Source organism: Bombina bombina, chromosome 6 (assembly GCF_027579735.1).
Source record: "Bombina bombina isolate aBomBom1 chromosome 6, aBomBom1.pri, whole genome shotgun sequence".
NCBI classification, from domain to species: Eukaryota; Metazoa; Chordata; class Amphibia; order Anura; family Bombinatoridae; genus Bombina; species Bombina bombina.
The window spans coordinates 580,499,401-580,524,423 of record NC_069504.1 but is presented as its reverse complement, the minus strand read 5'-3'; the positions used below and the strand labels follow the sequence as shown (position 1 = coordinate 580,524,423).

General features: G+C 36.7%; 1 protein-coding gene across 1 annotated transcript in view; it reads right to left on the bottom strand.

Moving 5' to 3' along the window:
* Positions 1–25,023, bottom strand: part of ENTREP2 (endosomal transmembrane epsin interactor 2) — a 1,562,546-nt gene that overhangs the window by 96,573 nt on the left and 1,440,950 nt on the right. Inside the window, exon 9 of the mRNA XM_053717551.1 lies at positions 21,670–22,251. Coding sequence (XP_053573526.1) covers positions 21,670–22,251 — 582 coding nt within the window. The remainder of the gene's footprint in view (positions 1–21,669; positions 22,252–25,023) is intronic.

Sequence of the window (25,023 nt, the reverse complement as noted above, 5' to 3'; positions counted from 1 at the left end):
CCTATCAGCCAATCGGAATTCGAGGGACGCCATCTTGGATGACGTCCCTTAAAGGAACAGTCATTCGTCGTTCAGTCGTCGGTCCGGATGGATGTTCCGCGCTGGAGGTCTTCAGGATCCTGCCGCTTCGCTCCGGATGGAAGACCATAGAAGATGCCGCCTGGATGATGACTTCAATCGGATGGAAGATCCTCTTCTGCCCCGCTTGGATGAAGACTTTGACCGGATCATGGACCTCTTCAGCCCCCGCTTGGGCTTGGATCAGGACATCGGAGGAGCTCTTCAGGACGGATCGGTGAACCTGGTATGGTGAAGACAAGGTAGGAAGATCTTCAGGGGCTTAGTGTTAGGTTTATTTAAGGGGGGTTTGGGTTAGATTAGGGGTATGTGGGTGGTGGGTTGTAATTTGGGGGGGGGGTATTGTATTTATTCTTTTACAGGCAAAAGAGCTGAAATTCTTGGGGCATGCCCCGCAAAGGGCCCTGTTCAGGGCTGGTAAGGTAAAAGAGCTTGTAACTTTTTTAATTTAGAATAGGGTAGGGAATTTTTTATTTTGGGGGGCTTTGTTATTTTATTAGGGGGCTTAGAGTAGGTGTAATTAGTTTAAAATTGTTGTAATATTTTTCTTATGTTTGTAAATATTTTTTTATTTTCTGTAACTTAGTTCTTTTTTATTTTTTGTACTTTAGCTAGTTTATTTAATTGTATTTATTTGTAGGAATTGTGTTTAATTAATTTATTGATAGTGTAGTGTTAGGTTAATTGTAGGTAATTGTAGGTAGTTTATTTAATTAATTTATTGATAGGGTAGTGTTAGGTTTAATTATAACTTAGGTTAGGATTTATTTTACAGGTAAATTTGTTATTATTTTAACTAGGTAACTATTAAATAGTTCTTAACTATTTAATAGCTATTGTACCTGGTTAAAATAATAACAAAGTTGCCTGTAAAATAAATATTAATCCTAAAATAGCTATAATGTAATTATAATTTATATTGTAGCTATATTAGGATTTATTTTACAGGTAAGTATTTAGCTTTAAATAGGAATAATTTATTTAATAAGAGTTAATTTATTTCGTTAGATAAAAATTATATTTAACTTAGGGGGGTGTTAGTGTTAGGGTTAGACTTAGCTTTAGGGGTTAATACATTTATTAGAATAGCGGTGAGCTCCGGTCGGCAGATTAGGGGTTAATAATTGAAGTTAGGTGTCGGCGATGTTAGGGAGGGCAGATTAGGGGTTAATACTATTTATGATAGGGTTAGTGAGGCGGATTAGGGGTTAATACATTTATTATAGTAGCGCTCAGGTCCGCTCGGCAGATTAGGGGTTAATAAGTGTAGGCAGGTGTCGGCGACGTTGAGGGGGGCAGATTAGGGGTTAATAAATATAATATAGGGGTCGGCGATGTTAGGGCAGCAGATTAGGGGTACATAGGGATAATGTAGGTGGCGGCGATTTGCGGTCGGAAGATTAGGGGTTAATTATTTTAAGTAGCTGGCGGCGACGTTGTGGGGGGCAAGTTAGGGGTTAATAAATGTAATACAGGGGTCGGCGGGGTTAGGGGCAGCAGATTAGGGGTACATAAGTATAACGTAGGTGGCGGTCGGCAGATTAGGGGTTAAAAATTTTAATCGAGTGGCGGCGGTGTGGGGGGACCTCGGTTTAGGGGTACATAGGTAGTTTATGGGTGTTAGTGTACTTTAGGGTACAGTAGTTAAGAGCTTTATAAACCGGCGTTAGCCAGAAAGCTCTTAACTCCTGCTATTTTCAGGCGGCTGGAATCTTGCCGTTAGAGCTCTAACGCTCACTTCAGAAACGACTCTAAATACCAGCGTTAGAAAGATCCCATTGAAAAGATAGGCTACGCAAATGGCGTAGGGGGATCTGCGGTATAGAAAAGTCGCGGCTGAAAAGTGAGCGTTAGACCCTTTAATCACTGACTCCAAATACCAGCGGGTGCCCAAAACCAGCGTTAGGAGCCTCTAACGCTGGTTTTGACGGCTACCGCCGAACTCCAAATCTAGGCCTAATATTGCTCATTTTCTAAGTGGTAAATTATGTGTAGCAAGTTATTGCAAAACACATAATAGCCCGGAAAAATTTTGCGCACCTGGTGCCGGGGAAATCTGGCTTGGCGCTATGATTGTGGCCCCAAGCCGGATTTCGCGCACAGCTATTGGCTAAGAGGTGGAAACGTCACCTTTCAGCCAATTAGGGAAAATAACGATCTGCCGGTGGGCTGCCTTAGCATGCTCAGAACGGCGATCGCTTGGAACAAATAAAGGACCTTTTATCATGAAGTATTTTATACTTCATGAATGAAAGTCCCCTTTATTTGTTCCAATGGTAAATCCTAGCGTTTCACAAATGCTTGGATTTACCATCACTTTAAGGGGAATATAGTCACAAGCATGTATGCTCGCAACGACATTACCCACAATACCCTGCGCGATCACATGAGCGGTATGATCACATAGGTGCATTATGTAAAGGGATTAATTCACACTCACGTGACCACTAACAATCATTAGAAACAGGAAGATTTAAATGAGAAAGGAAAGAAAGAGATAACAGTTCTAAAGAGAAGGAGATAAAAGTGCAAAAGGAAAGGAGATAAGTGTAAAAAGAAAAGGAGATAAAAGTATAAAGCGAAAGGAGATAAAAGAGCTAAAGAAAAGGAAAGAAAAGTGTAAAGGCAAAGAAGACATAAAAGTGCTAAAGAAAAGGAGGAGATAAAAGTGTAAAAGGAAAGGAGATAAAAGTGTAAAAGGAAAGAGGGAGATAAAAGTGTAAAAGGAAAGAAGGAGATAAAAGTGCTAAATAAAAGGAGATAAAAGTGCTAAATAAAAGTAGATAAAAGTGCTAAAAAAAAGGAGATAAAAGTACAAAAGGAAAGGAGGAGATAAAAGTGCAAAAGGAAAGAGGAAGATAAAATTGCAAAAGAAAAGGAGATAACAGTGCAAAAGTGCACAACACCTCTGTATATATCTTTCCATAGACATTTTGGCCCGTGTACACAGGCTTTAACACTAGTACATAAAAAATGGCTGTGAAAGGCTCAAAGGTAGATATATTTGTATATGCATATATGTGTATGTATAATGTTATATATATATATATATATATATATATATATATATATGTATATATATATATACACAGTATATATATATATAAAAATATATATATTTTAGGAAGAACACTATTTCTTCTTTTTATTAACTTACCTTTGTGTTAGCGCACTTTCAGGATATGGCTCAAGTGAAAGCCAAGACCTGAATTTAAAGTGTGCCCAATATAAGTCTATTAGGTGGGGGATGTTAGTGTGTTCTATGAAAGTAAAAATAGGAGTGCTATGAATTGCGGTTTAGTGATATTAGCCTTCCATAGTGCTACCATTTTTATGCTCCACTTTTATGCCTATATAGAGTATGTTACTGGTATCTATTTACCAATGGTATCAGTTATATTTTTGCAGTTGTATAGTTTATATTATTTAATAATAGATTTTGTAGATTGTAACATATGTGAAAATATCTGGTTAAACTTTAGCTAAAAGATTAATTTAGATGAGGTAAAGGGAGAGAAGTAATACAAAATGTATTCATCATGTCAGTTGCAATGTTTTGTAACAGGAAAGTAAGGTACATCTATATTTGTGACATAAAAAAGAGGGTACATTTTATGTTTTACAGTCTTTGCTTTTATCAGCCAGTAATTGGTTTGATGAACTGTGCATGAACATTCATTCTATTAGCTTAAGCTTCTTTTTAAACAGCTTTAATGTAACTCTTTTTTAAGGCAAAAACAAAAATAATAAATAACATGTTCAATTTAATACACAATAAAACATATTTGAGCTTAATGTCCCTTGTAAAGAGACAATTCAAAATTAAACTTTCATGATTCAGGATTCAGACTGACTATGGAGTTTTAAGAGACTTTCCAATTTACTTTTTTTATATGCAAAATTTCTGATGCCCCATCTCCCACTGAGCATGTGCAAGAATTCACAGAATGTACATATATGTGTATATGAGGTGTCCTGCAAATTGAAGTACATTTTAAAATTTGTCAGAAAACAATCTAAAATTCAGACCTAGGGGTCAATTTATTAATGTGCGAGCGGACATGATACGATGTAGCGTATCATATCTGCTGCACATCGATAAATGCCGACAGCATACGCTGTTGGCATTTATCATTGCACCAGCAGTTCTTGTGAACTGCTGGTGCAATACTGCCCCCTGCAGATTCGAGGCTAATCGGCCGCTTGCAGGGGGTGTCAATCAACCCAATCATTTTCGATCAGGTGGATTGTGTTTGAGAATAAATATAATAAGTTCAATAATGAAGTCTCTTTGAATATCGGGCATATAGATATCTTTCTCTAAAAAGTGACCTACTGCTGATATGCCTAATTCGTGTTTGATGTTGGAGTATAGCGCAGGCGGACAGGTTATGGAGCAGCGGAAACACGGGACATCAAGCTCCATATGGAGCTTGATAAATTGCCCCCTTTGTGCTCAAAATGTAACCCCCCCAAGCTACAAAAAAATAAAAAGTAAAAATACAGAAAAAAATAAACAAAGCTATCCAAAATAATAAAATTAAACCTAAACTAATACCCCTATAAAAATAAAAAAATCCCCCGAAAAGAAAAACACCCCCTAATCAAATACGAAACATTAAAAAAACAAAACCTAACCGTCCACAATAAGTAATAAAAAAAACTAACCACCCACAATAAGTATTTTTTTTTAAAAAATGAACCGCCCATACAAACTATTAAGAAAAAAATAAACTAACTGCCCGCACAAAGTATTAAAAAAAACAATAAAATTATTAATCCCTATATCCACCAACCACAACATCGCAAACTACCTAATACATCTATTAACCCCTAATTCGCCAACCCCCCACAACACATTAAACCTAAATTACCTATTAACTCCTAAACCGCCAACCCCCACAACGCAAACAAATAATTTAATGACAAAGCCCCCTAACCTAATGCCCCTAAATGAACCCCTTGATTACATTGAAAAAAATACATTACAATTAAAAAAAAAATTACATTAATCTAAAATCACATAAAATAAAAAAGGCTAACATTACAAAAAATAATACGAAAATAAAAAATTGCCACCCAAAATAAAAACACCCCTAATCTAATGCTCCACTCCGCACCGCATTCGCTGTGGATGAAGATGATGGACCCGACTGGAAGAAGACCTTTTCCGCTGGACTTCTGAAACCGCGAGTACCAATTTGGGGCTTTAGTGTTAGTTGTTTTTTTTTGGGGGGGGGGGGGCATTTGTTTTTTTAAGATTAGGGTTTATTGGGCAATTTGCAAAAGAGCTGAATGCCCTTTTAAGGGCAGTGAAAAAGAGCTGAATGCCCTTTTAAGGGCAATGCCCATACAAATGCTCCTTTAGGGGCAATGGGTAGTTTAGGTTTATTAGTGTTAGGTTTTTTATTTGGGGGGTTTGGTGGGTGGGGGGTTTTACTGTTAGGGGGACTTTGTTTATTTTTAATGTAAAGAGCTGATTTATTTAGGGCAATGCCCTACAAAAAGCCCTTTTAAGGGCTATAGGTAGTTTAGTATTGGATTAGGGGGTGTATTTTTTTCTGTATTTTTATTTTTTTATTTTTTGTAGCTTGGGGGGTTACATTTTGAAAACATAGGGGTCAATTTATCAAGCTCCATATGGAGCTTGATGCCCCATGTTCTAAGGACTGCTGCTCCTTAACCTGTCTGCCTGCTCTGAGGCGGTGGACAGAAATCAATTGATTGACACCCCCTGCTAGCAGCCAATTGGACATGAATCTGCAGGGGGTGGTATTGCACCAGCAGTTCACAAGAACTGCTGATGCAATGATAAATTGTAAAAAATTGAGGTACAAACATAACCTGAATTCAGGTGAACGTAAAGCTTTGGCCAGTTTGTCTAGTGACCCCATCTTGGTCATTAGACAGGCGGACAAGGGGGGGTAGTGTTGCAGGATATTCAGGATTATCTTGTGGAAGCAAATAGGATTCTGAATGACACTGACTTCTATCAGACATTACAATTTGATCCTACTATGGTTAAAAAGAACCAGTTAAAAGCACTTTTACAATCTGGTTTTGAACAAGGTATCATGACAAAACAAGAAAAGAGACTATTGCTATTCAATATATCCCTGTACTACGTACCACTACCATCTCCCCAAGATCCACAAGGATCCAGTGAAACCCCAGGGCCGTCCAATTATTGCTGGTATAGGGAGCCTCACGGACTCCCTATCAGCATATTTTGATTTCTTTTTGCAGAAATTTGTTATTTCTTTACCATCATATATTAAGGATTCATCCGACTTAGTACTTAAATTTGAGAAAGTGTCAATAGACAAAGATAGTTGGTGGGTCACATGTGATGTTGGAGCGCTATACTCCAACATCAAACACGAATTAGGCATATCAGCAGTAGGTCACTTTTTGGAGAAAGATATCTATATGCCCGATATTCAAAGAGACTTCATTATTGAACTTATTATATTTATTCTCAAACACAATTATTTTTTGTACCAGAGTAAGGAACGGCCATGGGCACACCAGGTTTGCTCCAAGCTTTGCACATTTATTCATGGGAATCTTTGAACAACAATATATATATGATTCCCAGTTTACAGCGAACCTGGTGTTCTATGGCCATTACATTGATGATCTTTTGTTTATTTTTAGGGGCTCCCATGAACAAGTGGTGGGGTTCATCAAGCATCTTAATGGTAATAATTTCGGTATCACCTTTTTCCATAATAATCAGAAAGATTGTATCAAATGTTTAGACCTCTCACTGGGAAGGTCAGTTGGTCTAACAGTTTCTTCTAAAACTTATTTCAAAAGTGTCAATTGTAATAACTTCCTTCACTATGAAAGTAATCACTATAGTTGTTGAAAAAATAATGTTCCATATGGACAATTTAGGAGAATCAGAAGGAACTGTTCCACCATACAGGACTATGATGAGCAGGCGAAAGGGATTGGCAATAGGTTTATGGAGAAGGGATACCCTGCGATTTTGATTGAAAGGAATCTCAAAAACGTCAGAGAAGAGGATAGGGATAGATGTTTCATTAAAGATAAAGACAAAGCAAAACAAGAAAGATTTAAGGAGTCAAATCCTCCTCTGTTTATTACTAAATATAATTCAAACCATGGGAAATACACAAGATCCTATGTAAACACTGTTTGGCTCAGAGTAAGATAGTGAGAGATAAAAACCCTATACTATAACATCCCATTTTAAGGGTCTGATAAAAAAATCCAAACAAGAATAGAGTGTCCAAATGAGTTAAAAAACTTTGTGGTATGTGCAAATATATAGCATATGGGACATCATCATTTAGATCACACATAACAGAGGAGCATTTTGTCATATGACATGCGAATCTACTTTTGTCGTATATTTACTGTATTATCAATGTGGGGTCCAATATGTTGGGTGCACCTGTAGAAAGGTAAAAAGGAGGTGGAGTGAACATGTGTATAATATTAAGAAAAAGATGACATCTCACAGTGTGTCCCGACACTGTGCTCATATACATAAAGGGAATAACAAGGAGAATATGATGAAAATCATTCCTACAGAACAAATAAGTAGATCTCAACCACCACTAATCATTTTCAATTATGTATTTTTAATTATTCTTTTTATTATTATTATTTATTATTATCTTTTATCTTGTTCATATGCGTCACTGTTTTACATAGAATATATTGATACTAGTTTACCTAGCCTCTAACAAGACATCAGATTAGTTTGAGGTTTATTAAATAATATCTACATTTATATATGATTTGGTATATGATAATTTACATGTAGATGCTTTAGAACTTATCTTGAAAGCACATCTTAACACATATACACGTAGATCACACATAAAGTGGATCACTCTATCACATATCATCACTAATGATATTTTTTAGGTTTACTGTTTCTGTGTAGGAAACATTTTAATACAGTCCTGATTATACTGCATCTTTAGTCCCTGAAACACTAGCTAGGACTGTCTTTTGACACACTATTTACATATATTTAATATCACATGATACACATTATTATAGTTATATATTATTTGTCACATTGATAGTATAAGAATTCTATTATGGTCTTAGGGTATTGAACTCCTACATATATTTAACAAGGGGTATTTGTATTATCAATGCTAAATTCTAGTTACTTTATATATTTAATATTATTGTATAATTATATGTTATAGTACCGAAGGACACTACGTTCACTGTATCAGTATATCTATGCACACAAATGAGTTATAATTTTAGATTTCCTCTTTATGCACTCTAGATTAGTCCTGACACATTTCAGCATATTAGCATATGGCCGTTATAGTATTATGTTCTAACATTATAGCAGTTTCTATGTATTGGCTCTCATATGAGAAAGTATTAATTATTGGATTGACTTTAGGTAATGCATACCCAGTATTTCACCATTGATATAGGTTTAAGGACAACCGAGTAGGATCAGTAATTGCTTTGTGAGAATTTTTCTTATGATCGCTTGTTTTTTGTCTCTATGACGATAACTATTATTTGTATATGTGTATCCTTGAGGAATACTCAATACTTCTCTCTCTTTAAATTCAATACAGACTAGGGTATTTAGTATGTCTAGGCTGTTGTCATTTGACACAGGTTTTCGATGAACAATCAATGGCTAGTATCTCATCTGACATATGTGTGGGTGGTTCCACGATACCCGGATGTCTTGACAGCAGCCGTTTTATGCAATGAGGTTCGGGTTAGACGCATTGAGATTTCACACAGATTAACATTTGAGCAAAAGACCCGCCACAGAATGATCAACTATACAGCGGTTAGAAGGTTTTATCAGTGCAAGACTCACTTTGATAACACTATACAATGTGCACTCAGTTTTGGCTATCACCAATGTCTGTGAGAAAAGGGAGAGGGTGGGCATATATATAGCAGTTTAAAGTTGCGTTTCTCTTGTATGATCTGGACTGTTTGTGATTTCCCTAATGTGATCATGTGGGTATATATTAAGATGCACAATGTATATATGGGGGGTACAAACATTGTGAAACTTTGTATACAATATATGATAGATATGTATGTATTGACATTTTATTTAATTGTTTAAATAACACAGTGTTACTGGCTAGATCACTCTGTATGTTTACCAGGGTTTCCATAGCAACTATGTTTATTGGATTGGATACACATGATTCCTATCAATATCTCTCCAATCAGTTTCTTTTATGTTTTTTATATAGCAAGTGTATGTTTATTATTTTTATTTATTAGCCTGAGCGAACAGCCCCATAGAGGCTGAGAAACGTGTTGCTTTTAATAAAGTATTTTTTATTTGTACACTTGCTGCTGTGTTTTATCTGGGGATATTCTTTATCCCTGAGTCTTTTTGGGAATTAATTTTTATTTGCTGAAACCTTTGGAACCAGTCAGCTGGGCGGCTGAGAAGCTCCAGCCTGTTGTTATTGCACCTGGAGGTGTTTAGAAATATGTAAGTGTGCCTATTTCCTTCATACACACATTTTGTACAAAACTGTGCTGGACTATGTTGGCTTTGTATCCCTCCTTCTAGGAACCCTTTGGATCCAACAGGCGAGGATTCCTCTTTGGATTTCCGGTTACGCTTATTCAGTTTACTGGGCAACTGTGAGGTTCCAGTCTGCTATCTTGCACCTTAGGGTGCAGTTTGTTTGTGAGTATATTTCTTGCATACTGATACCCAACTTGTGTGTTTGGTATTAGGCCATTGGGCGCCTCTGTGTTCTTTTCTTTTAGACCAGCGTATGCTGTCAGCATTTATCGATGTGCAGCGGACATGATACGCTACATTGTATTATGTCCGCTCAGACATTAATAAATTGACCCCCTTGATTGCCTTCTGGGTAGGCTTATCAACTAGTAAATAAATAAGAGCAAAAGGTTTAAAAAGTTTTAAAAAGAAAGAAACGTATTTTACAACAATACATTTGCTGGAGCATTTACACATTAATAAAGGGATATCTTTCAAAACTAATACATTATTTTAGCCATGTCTGAAGAAGAGACCTACTAGTCTTAAATGCTTTCAACATATTCATAATTAGTTAAAATAAAGGTATAATACTAAATCATGTTTTTCAATAAATAATGATTTTTGTACATCATACAGAGCAACATATACAGAAAAATGTAAATCATTTCACTGCAGAATATGTTTTCGAATAGCTGCGTTACAGCAGTTGATGTGATTTGGACCAGCTCGACATGGGAAGCAATTTACTAAACTCCAGTCAACAAAAATCTATTTGTAAACAAGGCTCTTTAAAAGTCATATAGACTCCTACTGAGATCTCACAGTGGGAAATGCAAACCATTAAACTAGTCAGATCATTCTGTAAATGTGTTAAAGTTCAAGATAATTCTCACAGCAGGAAATACAAACCATAATACTGGTAATGTCATTTTAAAGATATGTAAAATTAACTTAATTCCTAGTTCAGATCCCATTTGCAGTGTGCTTTCCTCATTGAATAAACCAATTTAGCCTGAATATAAAGATTTTTTTTTCGTGAACAAAAATAACAAAAGCAATGTAGAGGTGATAACTTTAATATCTAACTTATAAGCCATTGTATTTGCTTTGTTTGTATGTAAACCATGCATGCAAATTCAATAATTTTTGCCTTTATCTTCTAAGCCTTTCCAAACCATTAAATAACCCATTTGCATTAGAACTCCCCTCCAAAAAAAAGTTACGTTTACAGTATTTTCAGGTGGCTTGAATAGGTAAACATACGGATACTTGTGCATTAAGGATGGTATATCATAGAATTTATGGTGTGATGGAACAAAACATAAACTAAGAAATGAGAAAGAACTATATAATAAATCCCAAAAATATGTAGGAGATCAGAAAACTGTGTGATTAAAATGTAGCAGTCAAGATTGCTTTCTGTGTAATTATCACTTTTATTATTTACTTTTATAATGTAGGATTTTTTCCCCTACATTAAGTACTCTGTATCCCATTCATACAGTTTGTGAGAATGAAAAATAAGCTTATCAGCATATGTCACAAAAAAACATCAGACTTATCACCACCTTTAAAGTGGATGTAAAGTCACTGATAGTAGACAATCCGAACTGCTGTATCTGTCAAAATTAGCATAAGTTTAAGTCATCGTTTTTTTTAAAAGTCTATATTTTATTGATGTATATACTTAGTTTGTCCGAATCGTCTTGCTCTCTCCCTCCGCCCGGCATTTTGGTCCGCGTTTATTACATTGATTGACACATCAATAAACTATTGATTGGTCTTACCCCGTGGCGTCCAGCCCCCTTTTCAAAACGTCACTATAACATTATGCGCATGCGTCCTTTGTATGCGCATGCGTAAACAAACGGTGGTATTTCGGAGCGCTGCGCGCACACGTTGTTAGCATGCGCATAGAAAGCTGAGAAGATTAGCACTCTGTACGCATGCGCTATCAAATTTCCAGTCAGGATCGCGAGTACACCAATGTTTAACAACACAATTTCGGCTGTAGAAAGTAAACGCATACAACAACAACACAAAACGGGAGATCGTGAACGCGCTTTGGTAATACGTCATAGAGCGGGTGGGACCGCTCTAGACGTTATGTGAAGGAAAGACAGGAAGTAATGGATGGGAGGAGCTCCAACTGAAAACGGAGCTAAGTTGAAAAATAAAATATAATGTTATATTGGGCATATTTTAATATAATAACAATGCGGTATAAATAAGATAGTTAATAAGAAGCGATATTTATTGGGAATAAGTGTAAAATTTACATCCACTTTAACATCCAAGTCATTTAGAGAAAAAAGCTTATGGGGTCAATTTATCAAGCTCTGTACGGAGCTTGATGCCTTGTGTTTCTGGCAAGCCTTCAGTGACCTGTCTGCCCGCACTGAGGCGGCGGACAGAAATCAACCTGGTCGAATACGATCGGGTTGATTGACACCCCCTGATAGCGTCAAATCTGCAGGGGGCCGCATTGCACCAGCAGTTCACAAGAACTGCTGGTGCAATGATAAATGTCGACAGCGTATGCGGCGGACATGATACGCTACATCGTATCATGTCCGTCCGCAGTATAATAAATAGACCCCTATGCCTCAAAGATACTGAACTTGAACCAAATAGACACTATGGGGTCAATTTATTAATGTGCGAGCAGACATGATACAATGTAACGTATCATGTCCACTGCACATAGATAAATGCCGACAGCATACGCTGTTGGCATTTATCATTGCACCAGCAGTTCTTGTGAACTGCTGGTGCAATACCACCCCCCTGCAGATTCACAGCCAATCATCCACTTGCAGGGGGTGTCAATCAACCTGGTCATATTCGATAGGGTTGATTTCTGTCCGCCGCCTCAGAGCAGGTGTACAGGTTATGGAGCAGTGGTCTTTGTTTCTAGCGAGCCTGAAGGCTCGCCAGAAAAACGTGGCATCAAGCTCCATACAGAGCTTGATAAATTGACCCCAGTGTGCTTAGCCTAAAACAGGTGGCTAACTGTATGAACAATACTCAGTTCTAATCAGTGAGAGCCCTCTCTTTCCCAGTTCAGAATATGAACTCTCTGTAGTTTACATTCAAGACAGTACAATGCATAGCAATACCTCCACCCAAAAGAAGAATAAATAATTGAAATAATTTTTGACACTAAAGAAAACAGTTGATAGTCAATCAGTATGTAAACTCTGCAGAGTTGGAACATATATCCAAACTATTCTCACAAGTTTCTAGGTTACTAAAACAAATTATTTTCACTAAAAGAAGCATTTAATGAAATACATAACAGCTTTGAGAGAACTAAAAAATGCACATTCTAAAATAGATCTCCTATAAGACAAATTGAGACTATAGATAAAGATGTATCTGACTTAAGGGTCACAAACCTTTAGGAAAGTTTTTAAATTATTTTTCTACAAAATTCACCAATAGAGTCAATGGGGCCTATTTATTAAAGGTCTTGCGGACCTGATCTGACAGTGCGGATCAGGTCCGCAAGACCTCGCTGAATGCGGAGAGCAATGCGCTCTCCGTATTCAGCATTGCACCAGCAGCTCGCAAGAGCTGCTGGTGCAACGCCGTCCCCTGCAGACTCGCGACCAATGGGCCGCCAGCAGGGGGTGTCAATCAACCCGATCGTATTCAATTTGGTTGATTTTCGGCGATTCCTGTCAGCCCCATCACAGCAGGCGGACAGAGTTATGGAGCAGCAGTCTTTAGACCGCTGCTTCATAACTGGTGTTTCTGGCAAGTCTGGAGACTCGCCAGAAACACGGGCCCACATGCTCCATACGGAGCTTGATAAATGGGCCCCAATGTCAACATAGTTAAGCCCCACACAGTCAAGTATCCATACTGATTGAAGGAGTCAAATAGGTTTCTAAACTAATATTACCAAATGCTTATGTGTATCAATCTCTTTCTCTGACACATTTCCCTTGAGTATCATTATTGTTGTATCTTGAATACTATGATTTGGACTGTTAAGTGTTTGCCAACAGGAGTTTTACTTTTTTGTAGTTGATTGTAAACTAATGAAGATTCATTCTTTTTTTTTTTTTTTGAGCTGTTGACCAAAAACAGTAACCTAAAATGGTGTACTTGGTGTACAATGTGAAGATTACAACATTGCATACAACATTTCAGTTGTCTTTGGGTTATGGTATCTTTTCTGCATTGAGGAGATGTGAGGAAAATGTTACTGTGAATCAATAAAAAATGATTTCCCAGCATGAATTCTAAATTGGCATTTCACATATTTGTACTCAGTTTGCTAATAACTCAGCAATTTAACATTTTAGAGGCAGCATTTGAAAAAGTCAAATAGTTTTTGTATATATTTTAATAATAGTTATATTGTAAAGGGCAGCACATTTTTAAAATGGAACAGCCCTTAACAGTAAAATGTTCTTACTGATACGTAACCATTATTCCTCCAAGATGATTTTTTGCCAACCAGTTTTAGCTTTAGATGCACATTTTTTTAGATTGGAAATTACATACCTTAACAAACAAAAATAATAAAATATAATATTAGAATATTAGGTTTTTTTTGTTGTAATTTAGATTTGTTTATTTTTTTCGTAGTGTTATTTTTTTTTAAATTTGTAAAAAAAAAATTTAATTTATAATCTTTTATTGAGATTTTTGACATTAACAAAAGATAACAAATGCCCATTTGCACCGACAGATGTATAAATTACAAGCAAGCAAACGTGAGGTACAGGTTACTAAATAACAGCTATGTAGTCTTATAAAAACAATGGATATAAGTACATGTATAAAATGATTAGCTTTTTTTGTGAATAGGTTAACACATACGGTAATAAGTAATTTAACAGTAGAACTATTCACCCTTAGTGGTTCAAATGAACATGGGGTTATGAAATCTCATTTTATAGAATATAGTTAGAATACCTCCCAAGCTATGCTGGGTCAGTCTTATACCCAAATCAGGGGATATTATACTAGGGAGGACCTCAACTGTGGCACACGGTCACTTTTGGACCATTGATAATAGAGGTTATTTGCATCTGATGGTTAAATAGTACATAGAGAGGAGGCTGGCAAATTGTCATTTATAATCTGGAGTTAGATTATAAATTATAAGGGTGAGCACATAGAACACAAAGATAAACTACACTTATAGGTAAAAGGCCCGTGAAGACTCTCAGAGTGCTTTGGGTCAACAGTTTGACTAAGTTAGATAGTAGGCGGTCATAACATCAAACTTTTGTCTGAGTAAGATAATTAAGTGAATTTGTTATTTTCCAGATGCCAGAATACCTTGTCGCAAGTGGCCATAGTATTAACTTGCAGGAGAAACTTGCATAACTTTCTCCCTAAGGTTTAGACCATTATTGCTTGGTTATTACTGCAGGATGGGTAAATCTCTAATTGTGGAATGAATGTTAATCTGCATTGAGCAAGTATAGTATAGAGGAGCATAATGGAGGTCAGCATTATTTGCCTGTAAAGAGACGTAAAAGCATATATGGAAGCTATGAGTCATACTTGGGGTAATGATAAAAGCACTTTTTAAAATATAGTAATGAAAAGAAGAGCAAAAAACCTATAGCACAACCTTATCAGGAGAGCTAAACTGAGTACTGTTTATGCGCATATAAAAGGTGTCTACGGCGAACAGGTATCACTCTGCAGTGAACTACTCTTATAAACTATACAGTCAGCTTACAACAAATGATATGTTGTCTGGTAACCAGCAGGTCATATCTGTCTAGCATTGTGTGCCGTTAATAGATAGTGGGCATCAAACTCAAACACCATTTAATATAACTGTTGGACTTTATGCTTAGAACAGGATTTTATGTTGTCAGTAACAGTGTATTCCCATGTGCTACTAAGATGTCAGGAGATCTGGTTGACCCTTATTCGAAGTTATGACATTATATTGTTAAGACTCCGCTAGATTACGAGTTTTGAGCGCTGCTATTACAAGTTTTAAAAAAGCAGGCTTGTGTGGTCGATATGTTTGCGTTGAGCTCCATACCGCACCGAAATCAATCGCTGCTTTGATATGCTTGTGAACGATTTCCCCATAGACATCAATGGGAAGAGCCGGCAAAAAAGCCTAACACCTGCGATCGTGGAATGAAAAGCTCCGTAACGCAGCCCCATTGATGTCTATGGGGAAAGAAAAAGTTACGTTTAAACCTAACACCCTAACATAAACCCCGAGTCTAAACACCCCTAATCTGCCACCCCCGACATCGCCGCCACCTACATACAGTTATTAACCCCTAATCTGCCGCCACTGATATCACCGCCACTTACATACAGTTATTAACCCCTATCTGCCGCCCGATATCGCCACCACCTACATAGTTATTAACCCCTAATCTGCCACCCTCAACATCGCCACCACCTACATAAAACTATTAACCCCTAATCTGCTGCTCCCGATGTCGCCACCACTATACTAAAGTTAATAACCCCTAAACCTCTGGCCTCCCACATCTCTACCACTAAATAAATCCATTAACCCCTAAACCTAACCCTAACGTAACCCTAAGCCTAACACCCCCTAATTTTAACATAATTAAAATAGAGCTTACCTAAAGTTACAATTATTAACTAAATAATAACTATTTAAAACTAAATACAAACATCCCTGTAAAATAAAACCTAAGCTAGCTACAATATAACTAATAGTTATATTGTAGCTAGCTTAGGTTTTATTTTTATTTCACAGGTAAGTTTGTATTTATTTTAACTAGGTAGACTAGTTAGTAAATAGTTATTAACTATTTATTAACTATCTAGTTAAAATAAATAGAAACTTACCTGTGAAATAAAACCTAACCTGCCTTACACTAAAACATAACATTACAAAAAGAAAAATAAACACTAAAATTACTAAAAATAAAAATAACTAAATTACATAAAAAAAACAAACACTAAGTTATCTCAAAAAATAAGAAACAAATTATCAAAAATAAAAAAGAATTGTACCTAATCTAATAGCCCTATCAAAATAAAAAAGCCCCCCCAAATAAAAAAAACCTAGCCTACAATAAACTACCAATGGCCCTTAAAAGGGCCTTTTGTGGGGCATTGCCCCAAAGATAACAGCTCTTTTACCTGTAAAAAAAATACAAACACCCCCCAACAGTAAAACCCATCACCCACACAACCAACCCCCCCAAAAAAAATAACTATCTAAAAAAACCTAAGCTCCCCATTGCCCTGAAAAGGGCATTTGTATGGGCATTACCCTTAAAAGGGCATTTAGCTCTTTTACATGTCCAGACCCTAAACTAAAAATAAAACCCACCCAAAAAACCTTAAAAAAAACCTAACACTAACCCCCGACGATCCACTTACAGTTATTGAAGTCCTGCTTGAAGGATCTATCAAGCCGGCAAAGTGCTTATAAATGCAGCAAGAAGTCTTCATCCAGAGGGCCTCTTCCTTCTTCATCTAGCTGGCAAAGTCCTCATCCAGGCGGAAAGAAGTCTTCATCCAGATGGCATCTTCTATCTTCATCCATCCGGCAAGGAGCGGGTCCATCCTGAAGACAACCGGCATGGAGCATCCTCTTCATACGGTCACCGTAAACTGGAACTTCAATGCAAGTGATGTCATCCAAGATGGTGTCCCTTGCATTCCTATTGGCTGAAAGATTTCAATCAGCCAATAGGATTAGAGCTGCTAAAATCCTATTGGCTGTTCCAAACAGCCAATAGGATGAGAGCTCAATCCTATTAGCTGATTGGAACATAGGATGAGAGAAATATAATGAGAGCTCAATCCGATTGGCTTATTGGAACAGCCAATAGGATTTTAGCAGCTCTAATCCTATTGGCTGATTGAAATCTTTCAGCCAATAGGAATGCAAGGGACGCCATCTTGGATGACGTCACTTCCATTGAAGTTCCAGTTTATGGAGGCGACCGTATGAAGAGGATGCTCCACGTCAGATGTCTTCAGGATGGACCCGCGCCTAATGGATGAAGATAGAAGATGCTGTCTGGATGAAGACTTCTTTCCTCCTGGATGAGGACTTCGCCAGCTGGATGAAGATGGGAGAGGCCGCCCGGATGAAGACTTCTTGCCGCATGGATGAGGACTTCGACAGCTGGATGGATCCTTCAAGCGGGACTTCAATAACTGTAAGTGGATCGTCAGGGGTTAGTGTTTTTTTAAAGGTCTTTTTGGTGGGTTTTATTTTTAGTTTAGGGATTGGGCATGTAAAAGAGCTAAATGCCCTTTTAAGGGCAATGCCCAAACAAATGCCCTTTTCAGGGCAATGGGGAGCTTAGGTTTTTTTAGATAGTTATTTTATTTGGGGGGGAGGGCTTTTTTATTTTGATAGGGCTATTAGATTAGGTGTAATTCTTTTTCATTTTTGATCATTTGTTTCTTATTTTTCGTAATTTAGTGTTTGTTTTTGTAATTTAGTTATTTTATTTTTTGTAATTAGATACTTTTTGTAGTAGTAGTAGTGTTAGGATTTTTTTAATGTGTAGTTTAGTTTAATTTAATTGGTAGTTAGTTAAATATTTATCTTAGTTTAATTGTTAGTTTAAAATTAATTTATTTAATTTGACAGGAAAGTTTTAATTTAATTTAAGATAGGGAAATTGTAATTTTAATATAAAGTTAGGTTTAGTGGTTAATAGTTTACTTTAGTATATTTTGTTGTGGGAGGCTTTCGGTTCAGGGGTTAATAGTTTATTTAAGTATATTTCGTCGTGGGGGGCTTGCGGTTTAGGGGTAAATAGGTTTATTATAGTGGCGGTGTGGGTGGACAGCAGATTAGGGGTTAATTATATTTAAATAGTGTTTGCGATGCGGGAGGGCAGCAGTTTAGGGGTGAATAGGTTTATTATAGTGGCGACGATGTCGGGGAGCGGCGGAATAGGGGTTAATACATTTTAATAGTGGTGGCGATGTCTGGAGTGGCAGATTAGGGGTTAACAATTTTATTATAGTGTTTGCAATGCAGGAGGGCCTCGGATTAGGGGTTAATATGTAGTTTATGGGTGTTAGTGTACTTTTTAACACTTTAGTTATGAGATTTGTGGTACAGCTTTGTAACGTAAAACTCATAACTACTGATTTTAGATGGCGGTACGGATCTTGTGGATCTGCGTGACTGGCTAAAATGTGTGTGGCACACCTAGACCGACAAGACTTGTAATAGCAGCGATAGTGAAAATGAAGCGTTATGGGCCATAACAATGCTTTTAACCTCATAACGCAAAACTCATAATCTAGCTGTATGCTAGTTATCTCAAGTGACAGTTATAAGTATATTAAGTTGCTGTAGGTAGCCCAACCTGTTTGGATACTAAATGTATTCCCCCCCTACATTACTAAGGGAAGGTGCACACTATGGGGAAACCTGGTAATATATATAGTGTGAGTAGTATGGGTATAAAGTTCTCTATTGACATTGAGTACCAAAAATAAGAAATACATATACCAGAGTCCAATATATCAAACCATAGGGTTATAAATTAGGACTGTAATATAGTAGCGGTGTTGTGAAGCGTCTATGGCATAAGATTTAGTATGGGTTTGTCTCCAAGCTACTGGAAGTATGCAACTAGTTAACTGCAGGTAGCTGGGCTGATTTATCCGATCCCTTTAGCTTTGTAGTGGTAGGGGAGGAAATATTTGTTCCATGTAATCTCGCTCCCGTGGAGCTGACAACCCAAATGGCAATGCCCTGTTGTTAATGAAGTCACACAGGGACACAAACATACTGCTCGCAGACCGAGCATTGGCAGTTCTCAGTGAAAGAGCCTTGATGTACCTCAGGGCAAAGCCTAACCGGGATCCCCTCTCGACCGGCCGCATCTCCAGGGTTTCCGGTATCGAATCAACACTGCTGGATGATATGCTGTAGCTTGAGGGTGCGGGAGGCAAAGTGTCTGGTTGTACCGGGCTTGAGGGAGTCTTTTCTATGTCCCTAGATGTCTCCTCTAAGCGATTATCCTCATTGAGACCATTGTCAAACGCTCTGCTATAGACTGCTGTAGTCTTCTGCGGTGAAGCCGTTGGGCTTCTTCCCTAGCCGCAGCTCTCTCAGTTCTCAATTCCACCACAAGGGAGATATGGTGGTACTCCATCTTATGGGTGAGCAGTTTTAGCAAGGTTTCAACTTCAGCCTCCATCGTAGCAGAATGTTATCTTGCATCTCCCGGCTCTTTTTGCTAATACAGCTCACCCTTTAGCCACATATGTATGCCTCCAGAATGTTGATAAAGTCAGCAAAATAAGGCCGCTCTATCCGACTAGATTTCTAACCGGGGGGGGGGGGATGGTGGAAAGGTGACATAGGCTGCCGCCTGCAATCTTGAACGTATAGAGTCTTCTGTTTCTAAAAAATAGGTATAGATGATATTGATATCATTTGATTCCAGATCTATTCTTTAGGGGATTTGTAGAGATAAGTAGTAGAGTTATTTCTTAGATGTTGAAGATAATTATTAGATTGTTCAGATTCTAAACGGAGCTACTGTGAAACACGTCTAAACACGGCCGTGGCTAAGACATGCCCCCGAAATTTAGATATTTTAATTGGTAGTATTTTTAGGTTAATTTATAGATTAATGTTAGGCTTATTTTTATTTCACAGGTAAGTTTTTATTTTTTTAAGTAGAGTTATATTGTAATTTTAATTTAAAGTTAGGGGGGTGTTACGTTAATAGTTCAATTTAGTGTTTTGCGATGTGGGGGGCCGGCGGTTTAGGGGTTAATAGGTTTATTTAGTGGAGGAGGTGTGGGAGGCCGGACGTTTAGGGGTTAATAACTTTATTTGGTGGCGGCGATGTCGGGGAGCGGTAGAATAGGGGTTAATAAATGTATTATAGTGGCAGTTATGTCGGGGAGTGTCGGAATAGGGGTTAATAATTTTTATTAGTGTCGGCGATGTCTGGAGCTGCAGATTAGGGGTTAATAAATTTATTGAATAGCCGTGATGTGGGCAACAGATTAGGGGTTAATAAGTTTAATTTAGTGTTTGCGATGCAGGAGGGGCTGATAGGTAGTTTATGGGTGTTAGTGTAGTTTGTAACATTTTAGTTATGAGTTTTGTGAAACATTTTTGGTACACAAAACTCATAAGCTCTCAGATGGCGATATGGATCATGTCGGTATAGGCTGTAATGCTAGCATTTTAGCCTCACTGCACAATCTGTAATACCGGTGCTATGAAAATCCCACACAAAAACATAATTTTTTTGAGTGTGGAAAGGACGTTGTGTTACAGTCTAAAATGCTTGCGGTATAGCTATAACGACACGACTCCCAATAGTGCGTTCCTGCTTTTACGCTGAAATTGCAATTTTTTCAGCGTTAAAAGCCGCAACGCAAAACTCGTAATCTAGGTGTTAGTTTCTTTTTAATGTCTGCAGCACTGGTGAGTAAACTTCCTACTTGTTAGTAGTTATAGAGGCGGAATCTTTTGCAAACATTTTGGAACAATTTCTCTGACAAATAACTTGTGAGACATATCATTTCTATACTACATTTACTGTTATAATGATAAACTAATTGTATTATAAAACAATTGTATTATAAGAGGGTGCCCTGCAATTCAAATTTATGTGAATTATCCACATATACATAAAAAATAATTATGAAAGATTAGCAAAACATGAAAAAAAAAAAAAAAACAATAAAATATATAAAACAAAACAAGTGGTTTGTAAAAACACATAAAAACTAAAATGTTTTTTTTTTTTAATTAATTGATTCCAAAAAGAAAATAAATAAATATAAAAATAATATTTTTTGTAACTACTCATTTAAACACATCACCTGAAATACAGTTTACACACATTTATGATTTTGTTTACGGAGACTGTAATTGAAAACTGCTTCTAGTTGTATAGATTGTTCAGTTTTATCCTTTATTGCTTCATACTGCAGCATTTTTATATAAAAGGCAAAATGTAAAGCACTTGTGTTATAAACTCAAGGAAAATGAACTAGTTTCTACCATAAAACAGGACAGCTTAAAGTTTAAAGCTCCGTAAAATAAAATAATTTCAGTGTATTATTATTAGTTTGTTCTATGCTGCTCTGTATCACTGAACTGCATTTACCTTCTGTGTTGGAGGAACAGGAAACAGGGTCACTAGTAGATCGGACTATATTTGCAAGTCTATATTTTCTGGTGTGGTGTTGTAGTGTCTTTTCCAGACGCCCTGAATGCTGAGCTGGGTTTGCGGGTTGAGAACTGGGTGATGGTTGACACTGCCCAGGTGGTTGACTGAATACACCACAGCAAATTTTTATAGGTTTCAAAGACTGAGATAGTTTTTTATCTTTAACAGGGAGCTGGGATTCTCTTTCTGATGTACTGAAGTTCTCAGTCGATGAGTCCAAGGATCTGGATTGTGTGTAATTTTCACAGTCGTGCCATTGTGAGCGGTCCGTGGATGCTCTACTTACATCATCATCAGGAGAGCATTGTGAGTTGTTAGGATGAAAGCCACAACGAAGGCTGTGTTCTAAACTGGCGCAACTACTTCCTGTGGCAGCAGTACGTATGGTACTATAAGGGGAAAAATCTGCAGACCGCAAAGATCCCTGCACTTCGAGTGAACATAGATCTTCTGATGAGCAACTGTGAGCTGGGATATCAACCACTTCAGAAACCATTATGGAAGTGCTGTCAACTGACCCTGCAAAAATGAAAAAAAGCAAAGACTTGAGACAGCACATGGAGGGTTGTTAGAATAATCTATTGATTACAGTTTATACTTTATATCTGCTTATTTCACTGTGAGCAATTTTACATAATTATGTATTATTTTACAACTAACATTTTTGAAAGCATCCAATTATTTAAAGGAGCATAAAAGAGCATTTTATTATTGCGCTATGGCTTACAAACAACTGTCTGTTTAACCCCTGTTAAGGGGTTAAACATAGCTGAAGTTGGCTCCAGAGCAGCAATGAACTAGTGAGCTCCAACTAAAGACATCTGGTGTGCCAGCTAGCTCCCACTAAGCACTACTGCTGCTGAGCCTACCATATATGCTTTTTTAACAAAGGAAAGCAAAAGAAAAAAGCAAATTCTATAAAAGAAAAAAACACGATAGTCTCTTAAAATGCAATGTTCTATTTGAACCATGAAAGACCTTTTAATGTTATAAATAAATGAACACTATCCTTTTTTATTGTGTACCAGTTTTACAAGTTAAAATTTCAATGTGAGACATAGAGGTCTATTTATTAAAGGTCTGTAGGACCGAAAGACCTCGCCGAATGTGGAGAGCAATACGCTCTCCGTATTCAGCATTGCACCAGCAGCTCTTGTGAACTGCTGGTGCAATGCCGCCCCCTGGAGATTTGCGGCCAATCAGCCGCCAGCAGGGGGTGTCTCTCAACCCGCCAGACTCGCCAGAAACATGGGCCCACAAGCTCCCTACGGAGCTTGATAAATGGGCCTCATATTATTTAAGCGGCTTTAATAAACCTGGAAATTATTATGATTTTTAATGTAGGCAAAAAAATAAATTTTCCAGTGAACAAGGGTTAAATTATTAGTTTTATTAAAAAAATATTGAGAGTAAAACTTTGTGAAAAGTAAGGCAAATATGATACTAGCATGCAGAAAAATTTGAAAATGAATACTTCTGTAAGTAAATAAAAACCTAACCAAAGGAAGGAAGGAGTTTTGGGGACCAGTTACTTTTTAAAAAAAAGTTATAGGCATAACTAGAAAGGTTCTAATGAGGGGTTTCATTATTAAAAAGGGGACAGATTAAAGCTATGAGGAGAATTTAGCCAAATTTAATTGTTTTTTTATAGAATAAAAAGACCCTTGAGAGGTCTTGATATATATACACATATACAAGTGGAGCAATAACAATAACATATTCTTTTGAGTGAAGAACAAAGTTATTTAAAATATTTAAGGCTAGATTACAAGTGGACGCTATTTAGCGCTTTCGCTGGAGCGCTTATTGCACTAGAAGTAAACTTTTTGCATGCATCGGGTTGTGCTGGTATTACGAGTCGAAAGTAAAAAAGTTATTGCGCTAACTTGATGCAAAAGGCCAAACTTACAATATCACGCATGCGATAATCTATTCCCATATATAAGAACACCCCACTCTAGCGCAAACCCGATTGCATATTCTCATGGGAGCTGACCCAACATGAAAATATGAAAATGTCACATTCCAATGATCTTTACATTGCAGAATATGTTCTATTTATTCATAAATACATATTTCTATATATATCTGATGGTATTTTGATACAATATTTATCTATACCTATATATATATATATATATATATATATATATATATATATATATACATACATACATACATATGATTATATATAGGTATATACAGATATACAGTATCTAGGGATATCTATTTATAAATACATAGAACATATTCCCCTATGTGCAGAACATTGGAATATGAAATATTTACAGTAAAGACATAGTTAAAACCTTTATTAAATATGAATATTGCATAAATATGTTATTTCATGTTTTCAAGTACTTAACTGCAAAGGACTCTAATGCACTTCTATATACTGTATGTCTAGATATGTGTACATATGTATTTATGTGTTTATATGTGTATATATGTCTGTCTGTAAATACATATAAATACATAAATATGCATGTACACACCCACCCACCCACACACACACACATATATATATATATATATATATATATATATATATATATATATATATATATATATATATATGTGGCATTTAGGAATGGTGGCTTGAACACATCAAAATAGAGAAACAAGATTGTCTTGAAATAGGCTCACTTGTAGAGCCGAAACTTCGACTCATGTGAATTTTTATTGCTAATAAAAAAAACTTTGAAATTTAATCAAGACCTGTGAGTGCCCTCCATTCCACATTAATACATATGAATATTTTTTTAGGGGACACCTGGGCTATATAGGAGACCCCTAAAGGAAGGAGTGCATGAATTGGAAGATATATGTACAAAGTATATATATATACACACACATACATATTTAGGCATGCATATGTGTGTATCTCAATGTTAGAACACCTGAGACCTCATATCTTTGAGCCCTTAGAACTTGTTGTGCAATATTTTTATCAGATAGTGGTATTATGAATGTAACTGTACTTTGTAATGTATTTTTGCTGTGTTTTGTGACATATTTTTGTTTTGCAGCTAATCAGCGCTCTGAGGATATGGCAAACGTAGCATAAATCGCGATTGTACTCAAACAATCGAGTTTACTTTCAACTTGTAATATGAGCGAAAAACCCATTGCACGCAAACACCCGCAATATACCCCTTATCACTCGTAATCTGGCTCATCATTTTTTTAACTCCAGCCTGTTAGTGGTACATAAGGACTGGAGATGAAAAAAATTGTGATATTTGACTTAGAGGCTGGTTTAGATTATAAGACCTCCAACATCCTTTACAT